General features: G+C 44.8%; 1 protein-coding gene across 1 annotated transcript in view; it reads left to right on the top strand.

Moving 5' to 3' along the window:
- LOC146326257 (multidrug resistance-associated protein 1-like) overlaps positions 1–15,491 on the top strand; it is a 144,810-nt gene that overhangs the window by 58,697 nt on the left and 70,622 nt on the right. Inside the window, exons 15-18 of the mRNA XM_084722018.1 lie at positions 157–353; positions 3,236–3,412; positions 3,541–3,708; positions 5,814–6,003. Coding sequence (XP_084578144.1) covers positions 157–353; positions 3,236–3,412; positions 3,541–3,708; positions 5,814–6,003 — 732 coding nt within the window. The remainder of the gene's footprint in view (positions 1–156; positions 354–3,235; positions 3,413–3,540; positions 3,709–5,813; positions 6,004–15,491) is intronic.

The raw sequence follows: 15,491 nt of genomic DNA on the forward strand, positions 1-15,491 counted from the left end.
GTTCTGTTTGTTCACTTTAAACCGAACAAAACGTTTGCCAACATCACAGCACTAGTTAGACTTGCATTGAACTGTATGGTACCCTGTATTAGAACCACACAGAATCATATGCAACCATGTGGAATCATGTGTGGTGAAACCATGTTCTTTCTTCAGATGGAGACAGTGTGGTGATAAAGGGTGGGTCCTTCTCCTGGACGAATGATGGGCCACCATGTCTGCAGAGGATCAACATGAAGGTGAAGATTGGCTCCCTGGTAGCAGTGGTTGGCCATGTTGGCTCAGGGAAATCTTCTCTGCTTTCGGCCATGTTGGGAGAGATGGAGAGGAGGAGTGGCTCTGTCTCCGTCAAGGTGACAACAATAACGTATATTCCCAGACAGCACGCCTACATCTTGCCGACATCGGCACGATGAATAAAGTTACATCGCTGCGACATCGTATGGAGAGCGTTTGCTCATTGGGAAGACATCGCTGAGACGTCGGCATTTGGTCGAAAATGCTCTCCAGACAACGTTTGGCCGATGTATCAAAGCTGCACAGCGTAGCCTCTCTACAGCTTCTATGACCTTTATTTATTCAGGTCGAATCATTCTATCAGCAAATATCTCATATCTCATAATATCTATCATAATATCTCATCTTACATGTTATAGGAATATGGTAATATGACAATAAAAAACAATATGCTTGACCATCAAAATAGCTTCCTAATTTAGTGTGGTAATAAAATAAAGAGACACGAACGATTCAAGTTAATGATCATACATTTATTTTGGACTGCATAGTCAAAACAACTCCAGCACAGAAAAGATAACCAAGACAGAACATATAAAAACATACAGGTGGCCGGTCGGGAGACTCACACGGACAGCACGGTCTGGACTGCTGGCAGATTTATGAGCCTGCAAAGGGGAGAAAAAGACAAAACACATGAGCCCATGTTGTTCAATAAACTTATACTATACAATATTATACCCATACTTCACAAATAAACACGTACAAATAGACACACCAAGGAAGGAAAACGTAGCTGTGCCTTTCCCGGCCGCTGTCTGACCTTAGAGAGCCACCGTAGTTGATAAGAGACCTGTAGCTAATGGTATCAGCCCTCTGCTCTTTAGCTATTAAACGTGTTAAAAAGCACCACAAACCACCTCCAAATAACCCATGTTTAATACAGTGTCACAGGCAACGCTGCATGGAGCACCAGCAGAAAGCATGACTCGAAAATATGAACCACAAAAAGTTTGCGTGTATTATTTTGTGGGGCGGTTTGACAGCCCCGGCTTGACCGCAGATAGCTGCCGATCTCCGGCCAGCTCTACAGGAGGGGGGGGGGGGGGGGGTGACTGGAGGGACATGACAGAAACAACTGCAGTCTGTTGTGTTTTCCACACACCTACGTGAAGTGGATATTAACTTCACTTACAGTACAAACACACCAACAATAGTCCATAACCATACAGAACTATGAGAAAATGTTACACCGAGTCATATTTACAAATGGAGCAGAGCCGAGCCTCCCTTCATTAGCTGCCAGTTAACTGCTAAAGTTAACTCCGCAGTTAAAATCGCTGTAAAATCACCGAAGCCCACCAGCTACTAGCTAACAGCTAACGCTCACTAACGTTACCTGACCCTTTCCCAAATTCAAAACTGATTTGTTGTCTAGATGGAGACTGTTCACGTGCTGGAAAGACTTATGGCTACCTAGCAATGGCTAAATGAAGTTAGAGCTAGTTGATACATTTGCTGGTCAGGTCTAAGCAACTAACGTTTGTTAAGCTAGCTAGCTAGCCTGTTAGGAGTCGGCATCTGGGCTCTTCACCTGTGCTAACATACCCAGTCAGGGCTTAACAATTTATGTTGCTAAATCCCGACTTATCTTGCTAACCCTGTATGTCATATTTAAAAGACAGCTATTTTATATATATTTACGTTAAGTGAGCTTACCTGAAGACTACTCCTGGCTGACATGAAGTAGCCTCTCCGTCTCCAAAGCCTGCTCTCAGTTCCGTTGACAGTGGCACCAATTGGATAACGTGCAATGTATCGATCCACAGCCGACCTATCGCAGACTTTGAAATGGCGCGCATAATCCCGCCCTCTGGCAAACCATGTCCCTGCTGTGGGCCAATGCTTCTCCGATGCATTTACAGACGTCAGGAGGAGAATGCCGACGCACGATCTGAGGCTGACGTCGGCGAGACGTATGCGTGCTATCTGGGTTATTATTCTGTTTGATTTGTTGATAGTCCAGCCATGACAGTTCAGAACTTTCTCAGAGTTTACATGTTTTTCTTACTTATGTAGGTCTTTGTACTGACTGAACAACTTTCCTGCTAATGAATGGATGGCCATCTTGTAGTTTGTTGTCCAGTTCCTTTAATATATTTCCAGCTTTGGATCCACACCAACACACCTTAGTTAATGTTATTTTTTAGAGAAAAGAGCTTTAATTAAAAACATTAAATATACAAAGTTGGGCTGTGCACAATTAGTCGTCTAGTCAATTGAACATGGCTACCCACCCTAGAAGTACTAGTCTGTTACTCTAATTATTAGTATTTTATTAATGCACAGCCAGGGTGTTCGTTAGCCAGCATATGCCATTTTTAGCTGGGATCATACGTATTTGTTAGACTGATGATAATATAAATGGCCAAAACATCTTGTGGTAAACATGCCTCGTAGACCATATGAAATATGTAAAATAAAATTTAAAAAATCTAAGTGATTTACTTGTGATTCATTTCTATTCAGTATTGAAATTTGCTTCATGGCTGTGCACAGAGCTGAATTAATCAGTGGCACTGTTGATAGTACTGAAAGCAGCATAGCTGTATTTAATTCTGGCATGTTAGATTGACATTTAATTTTATGTTTAGTTATATATGATCACATACTCTCCATGTCCAGATGATAAAAAGACAAAGAAATAATTACTTGTGCTGCAGGGCGTGCAGGAGAAATGCTTGCCACTTGCTTGCAGATGCATACACGCATGCATGTGCACATCTGATGTCTAATCCACTGAGAGGCAGCGGATGACTTTGTCTGTCCTTCAGAGCAGTATGGTTCAGGGTTATAATGAAGCATTCACATAAGATATGACCTTACTGTTTTAAGTTTGGATGCTTTTTTTTAAAATAAATATTTACTTTTTCTTTTTATGTAGTTTATAACAGAATTCTCAGTGATAATAATGGTAATCTTGACTGTGTTGGTGCAGGGTTCAGTGGCCTATGTCCCCCAGCAAGCCTGGATCCAGAACGCATCTCTAAAAGACAACATTTTGTTTGGCGGAGAGAGGAAGGAGAGCTGGTACCATCGTGTGCTAGAGGCCTGTGCTCTGCTGCCGGATCTGGACATCCTGCCTGCTGGAGACAGCACTGAGATCGGGGAGAAGGTGTGCCTTTTGACATGAGGGCTGATGCTAAACTAAATAGGGATGCTCTGACTGTTTATTTTGCCTATATGACTGTATATTGTTTTTCTTTTTATTTATTGTTGTATGTATGTATTTACTGACTGCAGGGTCTGAACCTGTCCGGGGGTCAGAAACAGAGGGTGAGTCTGGCTCGGGCCGTGTACAGGAGATCAGATGTTTACCTGTTGGATGACCCGTTATCTGCCGTTGACGCTCATGTGGGACAACACATCTTTGATCGAGTTATTGGACCCAGAGGACTCCTCAAAGGCAAGGTAAGACCCTACGGGTTGTCTGAAGACCTGTACCCTGTACGCCCAGACATTCAGGGGCCTTTAGACATATTCCAGAGGAGCTGGAAAGCTTCTGCCACCACATCCAATGACAGAAGGATGGTGCAATGTGCGCTGGAGATGAGGGATGAGTTGGCAAAATAGGTGGCAGCAGACTTTAACCTTCCTTGAGGCCCAAAAGAAACAGAAGACTTGGCATGGCCAGTAGGCGCAGCATCCTGATTTCCAGGCGGGTCAAAAGGTGCTTTTTCCTACTTAATTCCTCTAACAGAAAATTTTTGGTCAAAGGACAAAGAACTTACATCATGTCGAAAATGAGTCCTGTCACATACAAAATTCATTAGCCAGACAAAAAGAAACAGACTTATGAACCCTCTGAAAGAGAAGTGGCAAGAGCCTACCCGGGCTGAAGTTGCCCTCTTTTTGAAGGCCTTGGATGTTGACAAAGAGGTGGACACAGGTATGGAGAAACAGCCTTCACATCTCCTTCAAGTCCTTCAGGAAGCTGGGGTGCCATGGTAGCTCACTGGTACAGCATGTGCTCCATGTGCAGTGGCCCTGGTTTGGTTCTGGCCTACAGCCCTTTGTTGCACATCAGCATAATCACTTTTTAATAATAGTCCTGGCAGAACAATACTCATTGAGCACATTATTAACCAAAAGACTGGTCAGGGTTGATGTTCCTGGCATATTGCCATAGGATTAGTGGTTAAAAGACCTGAAATGAACCACAATTTAAGTGTGCAACTGTATGAATGCACACATCATAGGTGCACTTAGGTAGCATACAGCACTAAACCTCTGCTGTTATCTGGGTAATTAAAACAAATATCTGGTAGTTGTTCTACATGGCCAGAATTCTGGAATATGAACAGTAGGACTGAGATGATAATCACATTACCACAATACCATGGTTATGTGATGCATGCCACTGGGTTGAGTTCATTACTGTCATCACAGCAAATTTTATTTTGAAGGGTGAGTCTCATGTTGCGATCAGCACATTGATCTATTAATACACCCAAAGATTGGCACTGTCACACACAAGTTAGGAACACAGCCTCTGATTGGTCGACAGACTCTTGGGATTGCCAGTGGGTGGGTAATGACATGCTATCAACGACTGTCTTTATACAGAAAAATGGATAAACAACTCCATAAGACACTGAGTGTTGCATTTATCATTTTGAGTTTATTTTACCACCTATATAAAAAGACGCTACACTTGAAGGCTGGATTACAAAGCTTCAGAAAAGGGTATGATTGCACCAAGTTGTAAAGGTACAACTCTAGCATCAGCATTAGCTTAATGTTAGGCTTTTCCTGCAATTTGGGAAATGACAGATGAGACTTTCCTTCGTGTTGAAAAGCTGCAGCACTTATGAAGTGATACACTGTAACCTGTACTATACATTTACTGCCAGACTAACAACTTGCCGCTAAGTTTAACTTTCTGCTCTACACATTATGTAATGCCCTATTCCTTGAAGGAGCTACGTTCAGTTGCGGTTAACCACCATCCCACTTTGTCACCACAATCAGAAAAAGTCCATACCATCACAGCCCAAATTAACAGCCATATTGGTTGTCCAAAAAAAAAAAGAAAAAAGTCTACCAAAAACTCTCTGGCTGGCAAATCTGACATCGCTATCACGCTCAATTGCAGCTAGTAGTGTCACGCGGTGGAGGACATGTTGATGTTGAGGGTGATTGAGACATCTAACTCAGCTCAAGTGAATAGAGCAGTTTTATTGTTTCAAGACTGTTTCCTGCAAATCTGCATTAATTTCAGGAAGATTAAATCTCAGGGTTCAATGCATACCCCATGCAAAGACTCAATGACTTCCCAAAGAAGATTGATGCCTCTATGGACATCACAACTCTTGAGTTGTGTAAAGGATACTAACAAAAGTCCCTGAAATGCATGCAGGTATGCAGCTGATCTTACCTTGAGAATGGTGTATAAGACAGCCAAATCTGATATGACAGCCCTACTCTATTGAGTGACCTCTACTAGTTATTATTTACCTTATAATGTGTGTGCTATTATTGTTATTTTAAAATGATATGCCAATGTGTTTTTTTAGACCCGGGTGCTGATAACTCATGGCCTCAGCTTCCTGTCCAAAGCAGACCTTATCCTGGTGCTGGAGCACGGCCAGATTTCTGAGATGGGCTCCTACATGGAGCTGATGGACAGGAAGGGTGCCTTTGCCAAATTCATCCACACCTTCAATGGAACCCAATGCAGAGAGAGCTCCACCCCCAAAGACAAAAGTAAGAAACTGAATTTAAATGTCAAGTGTGTAAGATTTAGAGGTATGTATTGACAGAATATGCCAGAAATTGAGTACAATATTCCTAAGTATGTTTTCACAAGTGTATAATCACCTGTTTTTTTTATCTTAGAATGAGCCCTTTTTATTTACAGATGGTGTGGGTCCTCTTCCGTGCACGCTGCCATGTTTAACTGGCATGTTTCTACAGTAACCAAGAATAACAAATCAAACAGAGAGGCTCTAGAGAAGGCTTTTCACATTTTTTGCAAGTTTCTCAGGAGAATCAACTCCAGTAGCTAAACAAACCACAGTTCAGGAGATTAAACTACAGAATTTAAGTTAATCAGGAGAATAAACTACAGTAAATAAACTATCCAGAACTCAGGAGAATAAACCACATTAACTAAACTAACCAGAGCTCAGGACAATCAATTACAGTAAATAAACTTAACAGATCTCTGGTTGGTTTAGTTTCTGTTCACCTGAGCTCAGGAGAATACCGTGCAACAGTAAATACAACATATACATAACTTATTTTTTTAGTGAAAAACAAAAGAATGTGGCACTTATGGCACATCAGCTCCATCTTCACTGGTTTTTCTCTGCATGCCCCTTCATAACCATTGGGAAGTGCACTTTGAAGAGTGGGTCTCCACCAGATATTGTGGCTTGTGGTCAGTCAGCATTTTCATTGTAATACATGGCAGCCAGATCAAGTCTGGAAGTACAACAATACAAAATCAAAGAAAATACTAAAAGTAAGAAAATCAAAGATGTAAATAATGACAACCTGTACACATTTTCTCAAGTTCAATGTAACCACAATTTCAATTAAAGCTGCAAGCAGCGTTTTACGGGCCCTCGCACCCCCGCGCCACTCGGGGGGCCGGCGGCTGCGGCCTCGTGGCCGGATTCGCCCCGGGCGAAGAGGCTCTGTGACTGTCACGGCCTTCCGACATCCTCTTAAGGAAATTGATGCTGCTTCCTTTCGCTGCTAGGTGGCGCTATGAGTATGTCTCCTGATTGTCACGTGGATGTGTTCAGACCGGGACTTCTATGACACCTGTGAAGTTTGGTGGGGATCGGACCATGTACACCCAAGTTATAGCAAGTTCGTCTTTCATGGCGAGACATCAAAACTCGACGCCACGCCACGGCCTCACCCTTTAACGCTGACCAAATCTTTTAATAAGTTTTGATCACACACTTGTCTAGATGGTACACACCAGTTTTGACGTCAATTGGAACATTTCTGTAGGAGGAGTTCATTAAAATAGGACACGTGGAAAAAGCCAAAAATGGCCGCCAAATTCAAAGTGGCTGACTTCCTGTTGGGTTTGGCCTATGCATCCAAGATGCTTTTTTGTGCGTCTCTGTGTGATACATGTGTGTACCGATTTTCGTGCATTTTGGCGAAACTTGCTATGGGGGTGCTGCACTTTAAAGGGCGTGGCCAAGCCATATGGCCACGCCCATTGACGAAACTCATACCACATGTTCAGGTCTGGACCTTTAACACACATGTCAAGTTTCAGTCAGATTGAACCAAGTACAGTAAAGTTAATGGCACTTTCTGTGTTTTGGCGAAACACTGACCTTCGCCATGCTCTCAGGGCAACGCCGTTTGACGATACGCCGAGCTCTTTGCAATATAGCACAACCAAGGCCTTACTGTCTTACTGACAAGATTTGAGTTGGATATAGTCAATGTGCTGGGAGCAGTACCTCAATGTCTAAAACATGTCATTTCCTGTTGTCACCAGGGGGCGCTATGACAATCACGGAATGTTGTCATACATATATATTCAGGGCAGGACTATTATCAACCATGTGAAGTTTGGTGCAGATAGGACCATTTATGGTAAAGTTATAGCAATTTCGTGTTTCATGGTGAGACATCAAATTTCGCCGCCACCTGACGGCCACACCCTTTAACGAGGGCATAATTTTTTAATAACTTTTGATCACAATGTTGTCTAGATGGTACACAGTGATTTTGAACCCGTTCTGATCAATCCTGTAGGAGGAGTTCGTCACATTCCAATGCGTGGAAAACGCCAAAAATGGCCGCAAAATTCAAAATGGCCGACTTCCTGTTGGGTTTGGCCAATGGGTCCAAGAGGCTTTTTTGTGCGACTGGGTGTGTTACATATGTGTACCAAGTTTTGTGCCTGTCGGTGAAACGTGTCGCAGGGGCTGATGTTTAAGGGGTGTGGCCAAGCCATTTGGCCACGCCCATCAACGAAACTAATATCACATGTTCAGACCTGGACCATTAACACACATGTGAAGTTTCAGGCAGATATGACCAAGGGCACTGAAGTTGAGGCCACTTTTCTGCGTTTTGGCGAAACATCGACTTCGCCGCTCCGTCACGAAAACGCCATTTGACGATACATCATGATCTTCATAATACAGCATTGCCAACATCTTAATGACGTTTTGACCAGGTTTGAGTTGGATATTGTCTACATTCTTGGTGTAGGACCTCAAAGAGTAAAACATGTCATTTCCTGTCGCCACCAGGGGGCGCTATGACAATTACAGAATGTTATGACATAGATGTGTTCAGGGCGGGACTATTATCCATCATGTGAAGTTTGAGGCAGATCGGACCATTTATGCTAAAGTTATAACAATTTCGTGTTTTTTGGCGAAATATCAATATTCGCCCTTCCGCAGCGACCGCGCCGTTCAACGATATGAAGATCTTTTAATAACTTTTGATCACAAGGTAGTCGAGCTCACAGAAACCAAATTTGAAGTCAATCCGATGAAATCTGTAGGAGGAGTTCGTTAAAGTACGACGTGTGAAAATGGCCAAAAATGACCTTATTTTGAAAATACAATTCAAAATGGCCGACTTCCTGTTAGGTTTAGGGGGTCGCTCCAAGAGGCTTTTTTGTCCATCCCGGCATGATACATACGTGTACCAAATTTCGTATGCCTAGGGCAAAGTTAAAGCAGGGGGCTTCGATTTTGAAAACTGTTAGGGGGCGCCGTTGAGCCATTTTGCCACGCCCCTTTGTAACGACCATAAAATATCGAATTTTTCACAAGACCTGATGAGTGTGCAGAAATCTGGGACTTTTTGAGCATATTTAGACCCTGAAAAATGCGATTATATGTTAAAAAGAAAAATAATTAAAGCTGCAAGCAGCGTTTTACGGGCCCTCGCACCCCCGCGCCACTCGGGGGGGCCGGCGGCCGCGGCCTCGTGGCAGGATTCGCCCCGGGCGAAGAGGCTCTGTGATTGTCACGGCCTTTTGACGTCCCCTTAAGGAATTCGACGTCGCTTCCTGACGCCGCTAGGTGGCGCTGTGAGTATGTCTCCTGCTTGTCACGTGGATGTGTTCAGACCAGGACTTCTATGACACTTGTGAAGTTTGGTGGGGATCGGACCATGTCCGCCCAAGTTATGGCAATTTCGTGTTTCATGGCGAGACATCAAACTTCGCCGCCACCTGACGGCCACACCCTTCAAAGGGGGCGTAAATCTTTAATACCTTTTGATCACAATGTTGTCTAGATGGTACACAGTGATTTTGAACCCGTTCTGATCAATCCTGTAGTAGGAGTTCGTTAAAATACGACACGTGAGAAACGCCAAAAATGGACGCAAAATTCAAAATGGCTGACTTCCTGTTGGGTTTGGGCAATGGGTCCAAGAGGCTTTTTTGTGCGTCTGGGTGTGATACATATGTGTACCAAGTTTCGTGCATGTCGGTGAAACATGCCGCAGGGGCTGATGTTTAAGGGGCGTGGCCAAACTATTTGGCCACGCCCATTAACGAAACTCATATCACATGTTCAGGCCTGGACCGTTAACGCACATGTCAAGTTTCAGGCAGATTCGACTAAGTATAGTGAAGTTAATGCTAATTTTTCATTTTTGGCGAAACATCAACTTCGCCGCTCCGTCACGGAAAGACAGTGTGACATCATGGCACGATTTTCATAATACACGATTATCAACATGTTAAAGACGGTTTGACCAGATTTGAGTTGGATATGGTCAACGTGCTTGGAGCAGGACCTCAAAGAGTAAAACATGTCATTTCCTGTCGCCACCAGGGGGCGCTATGACAATTACAGAATATTGTGACATAGATGTGTTCAGGGCGGGACTATTATCCATCACAGCAAGTTTGGTGCAGATCGAACCATTTATGCTAAAGTTATAGCAATTTCGTGGTTTTTGATGTGGGTGTTGCGAGTTTATCAAAATTCGCCCTTCCGCAGCGACCGCGCCCTTCAACGATACGAAGATCTTTTAATAACTTTTGATCACACAGTTGTGGAGCTCACACAAACCGATTTTGAAGTCATTTCGATGAAATCTGTAGGAGGAGTTCGTTAAAGTATGACGTGTGAAAATGGCCAAAAATGACCTTATTTTGAAAATACAATTCAAAATGGCCGACTTCCTGTTGGGTTTAGGGGGTTGCTCCAAGAGGCTTTTTTGTCTGTCCCGGCATGATACATATGTGTACCAAATTTCGTACGCCTAGGTCAAAGTTAAAGCAGGGGGCTTCAATTTTGAAAACTGTTAGGGGGCACCATTGAGCCATTTTGCCACGCCCCTTTGTAACGACCATAAAATATCGAATTTTTCGCAAGACCTGATGAGTGTGCAAAAATCTGGGACTTTTTGAGCCTGTTTAGGCCCTCAAAAATGCGATCTTAGGGGAAAAAGATAAATAATAAGAAGAAGAATAATTCCTTCAGTTTCAATAGGGCCTCGCACCGCCTTCGGTGCTCGGGCCCTAATTAAAGCTGCAAGCAGCGTTTTACGGGCCCTCGCACCCCCGTGCCACTCGGTGGGTCGGCGGCCGCGGCCTTGTGGCTGGATTCGCCCCGGGCGAAGAGGCTCTGTGATTGTCACGGCCTTTTGACATCCCCTTAAGGAATTCGACGTCGCTTCCTGTCGCAGCTAGGTGGCGCTATGAGTATGTCTCCTGATTGTCATGTGGATGTGTTCAGACCGGGACTTCTATGACACCTGTGAAGTTTGGTGGGGAGCGGACCATGTACACCCAAGTTATAGCAATTTTGTCTTTCATGGCGAGACATCAAAACTCAACGGCATGCCACGGCCACACCGTTTAATGGTGACCAAATGTTTTGATAACTTTCGATCACACGCTTGTCTAGATGGTACACACCAGTTTTGACGTCAATCGGAACATTTCTGTAGGAGGAGTTTGTTAAAATCCGACACGTGGGAAAAGCCAAAAATGGCCGCCAAATTCGAAATGGCTGACTTCCTGTTGGGTTTGGCCTATGCATCCAAGAGGCTTTTTTGTGCGTCTCTGTGTGATACATGTGTGTACCGATTTTCGTGCATTTCGGTGAAACTTGCTATGGCGGGTGCTGCACTTTAAAGGGCGTGGCCAAGCCATACGGCCACGCCCATTGATGAAACTCATACCACATGTTCAGGCCTGGACCTATAACAAACATGTAAAGTTTCAGTCAGATTGAACCAAGTACACTAAAGTTAATGGCACTTCCTGTGTTTTGGCGAAACACTGACCTTCGCTGCGCTCTCAGGGCAACGCCGTTTGACAATACGCCGATATCTTCACAATATAGCACAACCAGGGTCTTACTGTGTTCCTGACAAGATTTGAGTTGGATATAGTCAACGTGCTGGGAGCAGTACCTCAATGTCTAAAACATGTCATTTCCTGTTGTCACCAGGGGGCGCTATGACAATCACAGAATGTTGTCATACATATATGTTCAGGGCGGGACTATTATCAACCATATGAAGTTTGGTACAGATCGGACAATTTATGGTAAAGTTATAGCAATTTCGTGTTTCATGGCGAGACATCAAACTTCACCACCACCTGACGGCCACACCCTGCAACGAGGGCATAATCTTTTAATAACTTTTGATCACAATGTTGTGTAGATGGTACACAGTGATTTTGAACCCGTTCTGATCAATCCTGTAGGAGGAGTTCGTTAAAATACGACACGTGAGAAACGCCAAAAATGGACGCAAAATTCAAAATGGCTGACTTCCTGTTGGGTTTGGCCAATGGGTCCAAGAGGCTTTTTTGTGCGTCTGGGTGTGATACATATGTGTACCAAGTTTCGTGCCTGTCGGTGAAACGTGCTGCAGGGGCTTCTGTTTAAAGGGCGTGGCCAAGCCATTTGACCACGCCCATTAACGAAACTCATATCACATGTTCAGGCCTGGACCGTTAACGCACAAGTCAAGTTTCAGGCAGATTCGACTAAGTATAGTGAAGTTAATGCTAATTTTTCATTTTTGGCGAAACATCAACTTCGCCGCTCCGTCACGGAAACACAGTGTGACATCACGGCACGATTTTCATAATACACGATTATCAACATGTTAAAGACGGTTTGACCAGGTTTGAGTTGGATATGGTCAACGTGCTTGGTGCAGGACCTCAAGGAGTAAAACATGTCATTTCCTGTCGCCACCAGGGGGCGCTATGACAATCACAGAATATTGTGACATAGATGTGTTCAGGGCGGGACTATTATCCATCATGTGAAGTTTGGTGCAGATCGGACCATTTACGCAAAAGTTATAGCAATTTCGTGTTTTTTGACGTGGGTGTTGCGAGATATCAAAATTCACCCTTCCGCAGCGATCGCGCTGTTCAACATGTGGCAGATCTTTTAATAACTTTTGATCACAGTGTTGTCGAGCTCGCACAAACCAATTTTGAAGTCATTTCGATGAAATCTGTAGGAGGAGTTTGCTAAAATATGAAACGTGCGAAAACGCCAAAAATGGCCAAAAATGACCGCAAAATTCAAAATGGCTGACTTCCTGTTGGGTTTAGCCTATGGGTCCAAGAGACTTTTTTGTGCGTCTGGGTATGTTCTACGTGTGTACCAATTTTCGTGAAGATCGGTGATACGAGCTGCTGGGGCTGCTGTTTAAGGGGCGTGGCCTAGCCATTTTGGACCTCCCACCGCCGACAACCCTAAAATACGAAATTTTTCGCCGGGACTGATGCGACCGCCAAATTTGATGAGTTTTTGAATATGATAAAGCCCCCAAATGAGCAGTTAAAGTTTGAAATAATAATAATCCTTACAGTTTCAATAGGGTCCTCGCACCGGTTCGGTGCTCGGGCCCTAATAATAATTCCTTCAGTTTCAATAGGGTCCTCGCACCGGTTCGGTGCTCGGGCCCTAATTACATTTACATTACATTAACAGCATTCCAAGAAATGGAAACACAACATTGTTTGGTGCAAAATAAAAGATGACGCAGTGAAAAGCCTTCAGATGAAGTCTCACAGTGGGGGCTCAGTTTTGCAATGTCCTTAAGTCTCCTCCTGTTCGTCAGCACCCTCTCCAGCTTGTTGAAGGCAGGAGTTCCTAAAAAGGATAAAGATGTTCACAATATAATATTATAGTCCTAATTATCCATCCATCCATCCATTATCTTCCGCTTATCCGGGGCCGGGTCGCGGGGGCAGCAGTCTGAGCAGGGACACCCATACTTCCCTCTCCCTGGACACTTCCTCCAGGTGTTCTGGAGGGACCCCAAGGCGTTCCCAGGCCAGCCGAGCGACATAGTCACTCCAGCGTGTCCTGGGTCTTCCCCGGGGCCTCCTCCCAGTGGGGCATGCCCGGAACACCTCCCTAGGGAGGCGCCCAGGAGGCATCCGATATAGATGCCCAAGCCACCTCAGCTGACTCCTCTCGACGTGGAGGAGCAGCGGCTCTACTCCGAGCTCCTCCCGGGTGACAGAGCTCCTCACCCTATCTCTAAGGGAGCGCCCCGCCACCCTGCGGAGGAAACTCATTTCAGCCGCTTGTATCCGAAATCTTGTTCTTTCGGTCATGACCCAGAGTTCATGACCATAGGTGAGGGTAGGAACGTAGATTGACCGGAAAATCGAGAGCTTCGCCTTTCGGCTCAGCTCCTTCTTCCCCACGACAGACCGGCACAACGACCGCATTACTGCTGCCGCCGCACCAATCCATCTGTCGATCTCGCGTTCCATCCTCCCCTCACTCATAAACAAGACCCCAAGATACTTAAACTTCTCCACTTGAGGCAGGGACTCTTCTCCGACCTGGAGGGAACAAGCCATCTTTTTCCGGTCGAGAACCATGGCCTCAGACTTGGAGGTGCTGATTCTCATCCCAGCCGCTTCGCACTCGGCTGCAAACCGCCCCAGTACAAGCTGAAGGTCCTGGTTCGAAGGAGCCAACAGGACAACATCATCTGCAAAAAGCAGAGATGAGATCCTGTGGTCCCCGAATCGGACTCCCTCTGGCCCCTGGCTGCGCCCAGAAATTCTGTCCATAAAAATAATGAACAGAACCGGTGACAAAGGGCAGCCCTGCCTGAGTCCAACATGCACCGGGAACAGGTCTGACTTACTGCCGGCAATGCGAACCAAGCTCCTGCTCCGATCATACAGAGACCGTACGGCCCTGTCCTAATTACTGTGTCACAATTACTTTGTCTGTCACTCATAGCATCCAGGGGTATGATAGACTGTTTCAATGAGCCAGGCAGAGAGCACACGTGGGATTGTCTGTTAGATGGTTGGCTGTTCATTTGTCACTCTTAGCACACTCCGTTGTCAAGGGATGTTACAGGTTGGTGATAAGATAAGATGAACTTTATTGATCCCACACCGGGGAAATTCACTTGTCACGGCAGCTCAAGCAGTACAGATAGAAAGTGACAATAAGTACTTATAAATATTAAGATAAAAAGTAGAAAATATGTATATACCTATCAGATTAAAAATATTAAATCTAAGAAATATAAAGCCTGTACTAAGTACAGTACACACATGACTATTTACAATACACCTTTCACTTGTAAACTTTGTTGCCTTGAAGAGGCAGATTGCACAAAGGGGTATGTTGGATTGCACAAAATATTAGCAGCAAAAAGATTTAACAAAGTGAACATACATGAAAACATGACTCTCACAGTGCTACCGGAGTTCTCCAGGTGAGATAGTGACCAATGCAGCAGGTAGATGAGTGCGTCATCCACTCCAATGCCTGGCTGATAAGCAAACTGCAGGGGGTCCAGTTCCGCTCTCACCAGGGGTCGGAGGTGGTTAAGTATAATCCTCTACATGGTCCTCATCCAGACTGAGACTGAGGTTGAAGATGTGCAGAACTACCTTACAGAGCTGAACTGCGCAGTCCCTCAGCAGTCTGGAGCTGATGCCACCTGGACCTGTAGCCTTTCTTGCCTTGATTTTCATGAGCTCCCTCCTCACCTGGTCAGCTGTTATGGAGAGGCTGGAGGAGGTCCTGGGTCAGTGCTGCAGTGGCTGAGGGAGGGAGTGGGAACAGAATCAAACCTGTTGAAAAACAGATTTAGTTCATTTGCCCGCTCCCAGTCTCCAGACTCAGAGCCCCTCTCGCTGTCTTTGTTATGACCAGAGATTGTGTTCAGACCTCTCCACATCTCACACACCTTTTTTTGTTGAAGGTGCTCCTCCAACTTCCTCC

This window comes from Lutjanus erythropterus, chromosome 6 (genome assembly GCF_056507025.1).
Source record: "Lutjanus erythropterus isolate fLutEry1 chromosome 6, fLutEry1.hap2, whole genome shotgun sequence".
NCBI classification, from domain to species: Eukaryota; Metazoa; Chordata; class Actinopteri; order Lutjaniformes; family Lutjanidae; genus Lutjanus; species Lutjanus erythropterus.